This window comes from Salmo salar, chromosome ssa03 (assembly GCF_905237065.1).
Source record: "Salmo salar chromosome ssa03, Ssal_v3.1, whole genome shotgun sequence".
Classification (NCBI taxonomy): Eukaryota; Metazoa; Chordata; class Actinopteri; order Salmoniformes; family Salmonidae; genus Salmo; species Salmo salar.
The window spans coordinates 19,660,607-19,670,570 of record NC_059444.1 but is presented as its reverse complement, the minus strand read 5'-3'; the positions used below and the strand labels follow the sequence as shown (position 1 = coordinate 19,670,570).

Here is a 9,964-nt window from a genome sequence, read left to right as displayed (position 1 = left end):
TTCAGAGAGGAAGCGGGGGGCTCAGGTCCACAGCAGTGGAAAAAGACAGTCTCAGATAGTATAACCCTATCTGAGAGTTACCCGGGGGGATAACCAACCTAACGTTGTCTGAAGAAACCCCAGATGGGTGCAAGGGCATTGCCAGCAATGGTGTTTCCTTTACAGGGTCCCCACACACATCCACAACTCTCCTGACCTGAATGTCTCTTAGGTTTCTGTGCTTCCCTGTACAGTGTATCTGCATCCTCTGTGCAATGGGAATTATGCAAAAATGGCAAATCATACTAATCTCAGACAGAAAGCTTCACTAAGTCTCATTATGTCTGGAAATGCCTACATAATATTGTGACAGTTTGTCATTGAAACAGTCTCAGAGGAAACTCTCCTCCTTTTCTGACATCTTCCCTTTCTTTTCACTTCACTGATTGGCTAAAATATCTCACTTGTCAGTTCTATTTCCCATCATGCTGTGTGCTGGCAGAGGGAAGGTAAACAGTGTGAGGATGTTCTGTGTGTGTGTGTGTGTGTGTGTGTGTGTGCATAACCATGCGTGCGTGAGTGATGAGGAGAGAGTCCTTACTAACACACAATCCAACAAGTCTCAACACGCCCCAGCTGCCATGGGTGACACACCGCCTACCCTGGCCTAATTTCATTCATTTACAATTAAAAACCTGCATCGGTTATGGGGGAATAGTTGTATGCATGCCTACATTTTCAGACCATGTAGACACACACACACACACACGCACGCAGATGTACACACACACCTGGAAATGACTCCTGGTGTTCATGATATTTTACAGGTGACACTTGACTTTGAAGCTTGGACAATGTGGGAGCCTTTTTATAGGGAGGAAGCCATATTGGATGAAAACAATGGCTTTATTTGAATTAGTCTTTCCGTGATTCCTCACCTTCTTCTCAACCGTATTGGAAGAGAAGGTCCAACGCCCCTCTCTGGCCTTCTTCTCTAAAACGTTCTGAGAATGAGGCGTGGAGAATCAAAAGGTTATTATGACACTAATCTTTCTGATAGGGCCAATTTTCAGTACAGGATTATAGGAGAATACTAATATACCTTTACTACATCACATTACCTGCACTGTGATGTTTCCAATAAAAAATAAAGGAAATAAAACACTAAAACAGAGAGTGACTTAAAATATGTACATTTATACACAGAACTTGATACATGAGAAAGGCAAGAGGGAGGACAGTGGCCAGGCGACGTAGACAGTACAGTTCTTAACGTGGTCAGAGAACAACATGTCTGGAGTTCAACTCTATAGTAGGCCAACTCAGTTCAATACAGAAACTGTGGAACCATTGAACAACTCCGGTGGGCATATCCAAGTCCAGAGCCACAGCAAATGCAAGCTTTATCGCATTTCACTTCCTGAATTAGGTCAAAGGCCACTTCATGTATCCAAAAGCCATTTAGGTCAATGGACTATAGTCTAAGACTAGTTGATCAAGTGCCATGGAGAGAAGACAACTGGTAGTTAGTATGACCCTTGTAGACTAGTTGTGCCTTCCCAGTCTGTGCAGGTGATGGTGATTATGGTCTTCTAGTGTATCGCCCCATGTAGGAAAAGTCCTTTTCAGCAGAAAGAGGGAGTTGTGTGTAAGCATAATTGGCCAGGAGTTTTTTCTTACCATGTTTCGTGACCAGTAAAAACTCTGGACCTTAGTTACATCGTATTACCCAGAATACTTCAGGCCCTACTTGTTCCTGGTCAGATCCTGTGACCAGGAAATACTCCTGGGCCTATAGGCATAAACAGTTTACCAGAGGAGGCTGGTGGGATGAGCTATAGGAGGACAGGCTAATTGTAAAGACGAATGGAATAAATGGAATGGTATGGAACCCATCATACATATGGAAACCACGTTTGACTCCATTTAATTTATTCCATTAGTCTTTACAATTAGCCTGTCCTCCTATAGCTTCTCCCACCAGCATCTTCTGCAGTATACATGTGTTTTTATACATTCATTCTCCTCATTTAACTTACTACAACTGTACACACCTCTACCGTACAAACCAAAGAAACATTCTGTTCTACAAACCAAAAATACATCTATCTTACACAGATATACACACACACACACAACATAGGCCATCACAAAAATAGCTATGTTTTGAAGAACTGAGAGAAATGCACTGCCATGTATGTAACCATATTGTGTATATTTCTTAATTAGTGATATAATGTAGAGCTAAACAGTTATTATGCTTAATATGGGTTAATATGGTAACTGTAGAATAAGCTGATTACATCGTTGTTGCTTTTTATTCAGATAGTTAGCTGTGCTGTTGGTTGCTCATGTTTAGGCCCAGAATTCTAGTCTAGAACATCCTTTGATCACATTGTCAAAACAGGAATAAAGTGATTGATTGGGTTATAGAAAAGAGAGCGATAGACCAAGCGAGAGAGCAAGAGAGAAAGAGAGATTCAGGGTAAAAGCATTAAGATGTAACAGAATGTCGCAATGTAATACAGTATAATAATACATTCTCAAGTTATTAACGTAACAAAACAACGATGACTATCATGGCTATGCATGCAAATGCGCAATTCAAACGAGCAAATCACACAAAACTGGACAAAATGATAAACAATAGTAAATCAACAACGTACAAACAGGCTTTGACCAATGATTTCTGGTGAAAAAAAGTTAACACTTCATATAGCAAGCATTATAAAAAGATGCTCGTACATTCCTGCTATAGTCGTTATACAAAATACATCTCTGATATTATTGCATTGCTTTTCATACAATAGGGTGACAAGCACAGTTCATCCATTCAACTCTATCGATAAAGGGCTTCTGTTGGGAGAGTTTAATATAACGATATCTAAATATACTCAAATCAGTCAATCTATATACAGTACATACCACACACACCTCGTTTGATGAACGTGTGTGTTTGTGTGTCCTTCTCTACCTAAGAAATCCATACATTCTAGGGTTGCATAGACATACAGTGCGATCAGAAAGTATTCATACCCCTTGACTTATTCCACATTTTGTTGTTACAACCCGAATTCAAAATTGATTAAATTATACTTTTTTCTCACCCATCTACACACAATACCCCGTAATGACAAAGTGAAAACATGTTTTTAGATATTTTTGCACATACATTGAAAATTAAATACAGAAATATATAATTTACATAAGTATTCACACCCGAGTCAATACATGTTAGAATCAACTTTGGCAACGTTCACAGCTGTGTGTCTTTCTGGGTAAGTCTCTAAGAGCTTTGCACATCTGGATTGTACAAGTGTTGTCAAAGGTTTTCAAGACGATTTAAGTCAAAACTGTAACTAGGACACTCAGCAACATTCAACGGTGTCTTGGTAAGCAACTCCAGTGTATATTTGGCCTTGTGTGTTAGGTTATTGTCCTGCTGAAAGGTGAATTTGTCTTAGAGTGTCTGTTGGAAATCAGACTGAACTAGGTTTTCCTCTAGGATTATGCCTGTGCTTAGCTCTATTCCGTTTCTTTCTTTTTTTTAATCCCTTGTCCTTGCCGATGACAAGCACACCCATAACATGATGCAGCCACCACCATGATTGAAAATATGAAGAGTGGTACTCAGTGATGTGTGGTGTCGGATTTGCCCTAAACCCAACACTTTGTATTCAGGACTAAAGTTTTACTTTAGTACCTTATTGAAAACATGATGTATGTTTTGGAAAATTTTTATTCTGTACAGGCTTCCTTCTTTTTCACTCTGTTATTTAGATTAGTATTGTGGAGTAACTACAATGTTGTTAATCCTTCCTCAGTTTTCTCAAAGTGATATTCAATGTCTGCTTTTTTTGCGATCTACCCTTCATTGTGAGGCATTGGAAAACCTCCCTGGTATTTGTGGTTGAATCTGTATTTGAAATTCACTGCTCGACTGAGGGACCTTACAGATAATTGTATGCGTGGGGTACAGATATGAGGTAGTCATTACAAAATCATGTTAAACGCTATTAGTGTCCATGCAACTTATATGACTTGTTAAGAAAATGTTTACTCCTGAACTTATTTAGACTTGCATAACAAAAGGGTTTGAATACTTATTGACTCAAGACATTTCAGCTTTTCATTTTTTATGAATTTGTAAAAATGTCTAAAAACATCATTCCACTTTGACATTATAGGGTATTGTGCGTAGGCCAGTGACACAAAATCTCAATTTAATCAACTTCAAATTCAGGTTGTAACACAACATGTGTAAAAAGTAAAGGGGTGTGAATATTTTCTGAAGGCACTTGTATGATCATTAGAGCGTATCCAATCAGATATGCTGGCCTGGTAAAAGGTGATTGTTTTATTAATCCAGCATGCATTCCTTAAATGTATTAAAATAAACTAACATGCATTCCTTAAATGTATTAAAATAAACAGTTGAGAGTTTTAAAATTAAGTGAACTCTGCCTAATGACTTTAAAACCCAGGACAAGATTGGCTAAAGAGGCAAAGTGTCTACAGAGGCAAGTTCTGTAGCTGACCACATAGAAACCAGCAGCAGAAAGGTTAAAGTTGTGTGTGTGTTAAAGGGTGCCAGCGTGTCTTTTGTGTGTGTGTGTGTGTGTGTGTGTGTGTGTGTGTGTGTGTGTGTGTGTGTGTGTGTGTATACATGCTTGCCTGTGTTAGTGTTTGTGTGTGCAAGCATGCGCATGAGTGTGTTGTATATTGAGGCCCAGAAGTCCTGCGTGGTAGTCCATCCTCTGATAGAGATATGAGTGCATTCTTAAAGCAGAGAGCAATAGAGCTGTGGAGGGAGGCTAGTGCCTGGACACACACACTCCAGTCCACAGCATACACACACAGGAAGCAGCAGGCAGAGTACCGGCACAATCTGCCTGTGTATGAGTGTGTGTGTCACGTCTCTATGAGGAAACACAATCCCTTTCCGCCCCTACAAATGTCCTTATCCACACTGCTGCGCCCCCCCCCAGCCAGTAGGGGGCCAGGCCAGTAGGGGCATTATGCTGTGTTTTCAGAGCAGGCTCCACTGTAGAGCCAGAATGGCCAGGAGCAAGGTGAGGGCCATGGGTAGAGACAGGCAGGCAGGGGGGCACCCTGCACCCCTCACCCTCACCACCGGGGGAGCACGACCTCCTGGCTTACTGCCTATAGGCTTATCATTGTTGGACCCCCCTGGTCGACCATCAGTGACTGGAGGAGAGAGGGAGGGAAAGGGAGAGGAAGAGAGAGAGAGACAGAGAGAGAACAAGATAAGTCAAGGTAAGACATTCACAGTCGTTTTTAACTTTGTCAATCACCAGCGCTCATTCCTAACCTTAGTTGAATGGAAGTGTAATGATTAATTGAAATGTACTGTAGGCCTCTATGCAACCACACAACCCCACACACCTATACAAACATACTGTACATAACCCCATCCCTCCCCCCAACTCCACCACACACACTGATTGAGGGGTGACTAGCTGTCTAATCTCCAGCACCTAATGATGGACAGCCCTCAGAATGGGCACCAGCCACCTAGTCCATCCTGGTCACACACACACACAGGTTCCACTTTCCTGCTGACATCAGCTCATTGTGAGCCAAAGCTGTCTGAATGAAGAGTTCTCTCTCAACTGCCCTAATCCCTCACTTCCTTTATTTTCCTTTCTGTAACACTTCCCCTCTTCCTCTCTCTCTCAAAGTTTGTCCTTTCTCAACGTCTCGCACCTTTCACCTTTCCCTTTTATTCCCTCTCCATCTCATGTCTTTACATCCCTCTCTTGATCGCTCCTTTCTATCCTCGAGACACAGAAAAGGCGGCGGCGGCGTATGAGAGACGGATGTGCCTGAACCCTGATGAAACTACGTCGGCGAGTACATAAACCGCCTCTACCCTCCGTTCTATCGGCAAACGTAGAATCACTGGAGAACAAAACTGGACGAGCTCCGTTTGTGAATATCCTATCAACGGAACCTGAAGAACTGTTCTGTTTCACAGACTCGCGGCTGAACAAGGACATGTATAACATACTGTACATCTAGCTGGTTTTTCTATGCATCGGCAGGAAAGAACGGCAGCGTCAGGTAAGCTCAAAGGGAGGAGGTGTGTGTCTCTTTGTTAACCACAGCTGGTGCGCAATCTCTAATGTTAAGGAAGTCTTGAGGGTTCTGCTCGCCTTAGTTAGAATACCTCATGATAAGCTGTAGACCATACTATTTACCAAGAGAGTTTCCATCTATATTTTCGTAGCTGTCTATTTACCACCACAAACCGATGCTGGCACTAAAACTGCACTAAACAAGCTGTAAAGGCCTTTAAGAAAACAAGAAAAAGCTCATCCAGAGGTGGCGCTCCTAGTGGCCGGCGAATTTTAATGCAGGAAAACTGAAATCTGTCTTTGCTCATTTCTACCAGCATGTCACGTGTGCAACTAGAGGCAAGAAAACTCTAGATCACCTTTACTCCACACACAGAAACACATACAAAGCTCTCCCTTGCTCTCCATTTGGAAAATCTGACCATAACTCTATCCTTCTGATTCCTCCTTACAAGCAAAAACAGGAAGTACTAATGACGCGCTCAATGCAGAAGTGGTCCAATGAAGCGGCTGCTAGGGTACAGGACTGTTTCGCTAGCGCAGACTGGAATATGTTCCCGGGATTCATCAGATGGCATTGAGGAGTTTACCACATCAGTCACCAGCTTTATTAACGAGTACATTGACACTAATCCGGCCACTTATAAGAAATCCCGCTACACCCTCCAACGAACCATCAAACAGGCAAAGCGTCAATACAGGAGTAAGATCGAATCCTACTACACCGGCCTGACGCTCGCAAACAATCACGGATTACAAAGCGAAAACCAGCCGTAAGCTGCCCAGTGACATGAGCCTACCAGACGAGCTAAATACCTTCTATGCTGTCGTCGAGGCAAGCAACACAGAAACCTGCATGATATCACCAGCTGTTCTGGACAACTGTGTGATCTCACTCTCCGTCGCCGATGTGAATAAGAATTTTAACCTCTTGACGTTACCCTAGGATAGGGGACGCCACAGCGCATTTTGGAAAAAATTCGTGCCCATTTTCAACGGCCTACTAATCAGACTCAGAAGCTAGGATATGCATATAATTAATACCTGTGGATAGAAAACACCCTAAAGTTTCTAAAACTGTTTGAATGGTGTCTGTGAGTATAACAGAACTCATATGGCAGTCAAAACCCCGAGACCGATTGAACCAGGAAGTGGAATTCTGAATTGTGGACTCAACTTCACATCGTCGCCTATAATTCACACCGTGAGATATCGTTTATTGAGCACTTCCTATTGCTTCCACAAGATGTCGCCAGTCTTTACAAAGTGTTTTGATCCTTCTACTGTCGAAACTCAGTGAATGAGACGCGTTGAAATTGGTCACAGCGGAGGGCCATCACCATTATGACGCCGCGGCCCTGTCTACCCCCACCTTTGGAAACGTTTTGAAACACATTGAAATCGTCCCCCTCGAATCTTATTGGCTCTCTTGTTGAAACAGGCTCTGAAGATTTATGTTATACAACGTTTGACATGTTTGAACGAACCTAAATGTGAAAAAAAACTATTATTTCGAAACCACTGTGGCGCGCAAGGCAGATTAGTTGGATATGCCCTTCGGACGCACTAACATCAGCAAGCTAATGGAACATAAAGGATGGACTTTTTCGACCGAAAATACATCGGTTGTGGACCTGGGATTCCTGGAAGTGCTTTCTGATGAAGACAACTAAAGGTAAGGGATTATTGACAATATTATACCAAAAAAAAATAAAAAAAAATAAATAAAATAAATTATACAACATTAGATGTGAAATGCGATTGTTCCAAGATGGCGCCGAGCTGTATTTAATTGCTCATTTTCTGAGTATCGCATCCCCTTTTATCGCTAAGTGTGATTACCCAGTAAAGTTATTTTTAAATCTGGTATGACAGGTGCTTTCAAGAGATATTCATCTATAAATCTTAGAATGACAATATTACATTTTAAAAATGTTTTCGAATAGTAATTCAGTAAAATGTAGCACTGATTCCCTGGATGCATTTGACGGGAAAATAGTTAGTCAACGTCAGACGCCGATGTAAAATGCTGTTTTCATATATAAATATGAACTTTATTGAACAAAAGAATGCATGCATTGTGTAACATGATGTCCTAGGTGTGTCATCTGATGAAGTTTGTAAAAGGTTAGTGCTGCATTTAGCTGTTTTTTGGTTATTTGTGATGCATGTGTTTGGTCGGAAAATGGCTATGTTGCTGCTTTTTACGATGGACTCCTCTAACATAATCTAATGATTTGCTTTTCCTGTTAAACCTTTTTGAAATCGGACGACGTGGGTCGATTCAGGAGAGGTGTATCTATAAAACGAATAAAAAAAAATATATATTTTTTTCAAATTATTAAATTTTGTTATGCTAATGGCGATATGATTTTTCGCTGGGTTTTGATCCCGCTGACGGAATGAGACGCTGAAGAGGTTCAGGTTAACATTCACAAGGCCGCAGGGTCAAACGGATTACCAGGATGCATACTCAGAACAAGCGCTGACCAGCTGACAAGTGTCTTCACTGACATTTTCAACCTCTCCCTGACCCAGTCTGTAATACCTACATGTTTCAAGCAGACCACCATAGTCTCAAGAACGCCAAGGTAGACTGTCTAAATGACTATCGCCTCGTAACACTCACATCTTTATCCATGAAATGCTTTGAAAGGATGGTCATCTCTCACATCAACACCATCATCCCACACACCCTGGACCTACCCCAATTCGCATACCGCCCCAACAGATCCACAGATGACGCAATCTCTAATGCACTCCACACTGCCCTTTTAACACCTGGACAAGAGGAACACCTATGTGCAAATGCTGTTTATTGAGTACAGCTCAGCGTTCAACACCATAGTGCCATCCAAGCTCATCACTAAGCTAACAACCCTGGGACCCTCCCTCTGCAACTGGATTCTGGACTTCCTGACAGGCTGCCCCGGGTGGTGAGGATAGGCAACAATACATCCGCCACACTGACCCTCAACATGTGGGCCCCTCAGGGGTGTGTGCCTAATCCCCTCCTGTACTTCTTGTTCAACCACAACCGCGTGGCCGCGCACAACTCCACCATCATTAAGTTTGCCGACGACACAACGGTGGTAGGCCTGAACACCGATGACGATTAGACAGCCTATAGGGAGGAGGTCAGAGTCCTGTCAGTGTGGTGCCAGAACAACAAACTAACCCTCAACGTCAGCAAGACAAAGGAGCTGATCGTGGACTACAGGAAACGGAGGGCCAAGCAAGCCCCCATTCACATTGACAGAGCTGTAGTGGAGCGGGTCGAGAGCTTCAAGTTCCTCTGTGTCCTCATCACTAAGGATCTATCATGGCCCACTCACACAAACCCAATCGTGAAGAGGGCACGACAATTCCTCTTCCCCCTCAGGAGGCTGAAAAGATTTATCATGGGTCCTTAGATCCTCAAAAAGTTCTACAGCTACACCATTAAGAGCATCTTGACTGGCTGCATCAGCGCTTGGTTTGGCAACTGCCTGGCATCCGATCGGAAGGCGCTACAGAGGGTAGAGTGTACAGCCCAGTACATCACTGGGACCAAGCGGTGACAGAAGGCCCTAAAAATGTTCAAAGACTCCAGCCCTAAAAATTGTCAGACTCCAACCACCCAAGTCATAGACTGTTCTCTCTGCTACCGCACGGTAACGGTACTGATGCACCAAGTCTGGAACCAACTGGACCCTGAACAGCTTCTACTCCAAAGCCAAAAGACTGCTAAATAGTTAGTTAAATAGTTAACCAAATAGCTACCCAGACTCTCTGCATTGAACTTTTTTGTACTAACTTGTTGGTCTCATCACACACGCTGCTACTACTGTTCATTATCAGTCACTTTATTTCTAATTAAATCTACATATCTACCTCAATTACCTCGT

At 42.5% G+C, this 9,964-nt stretch overlaps 1 protein-coding gene across 3 annotated transcripts in view; it reads right to left on the bottom strand.

Moving 5' to 3' along the window:
• Positions 1–4,965: 4,965 nt before the first annotated feature.
• Positions 4,966–9,964, bottom strand: part of LOC106599532 (glypican-5) — a 258,504-nt gene continuing 253,505 nt past the window's right edge. For 2 of the 3 annotated variants that reach the window (XM_014190814.2, XM_014190815.2), the window contains one exon: positions 4,966–5,187. In XM_014190814.2, the coding sequence (XP_014046289.2) occupies positions 5,009–5,187 (179 nt within the window). In that variant the 3' untranslated portion in view covers positions 4,966–5,008. The remainder of the gene's footprint in view (positions 5,188–9,964) is intronic. The other variant, XM_014190816.2, reaches the window with a different exon arrangement.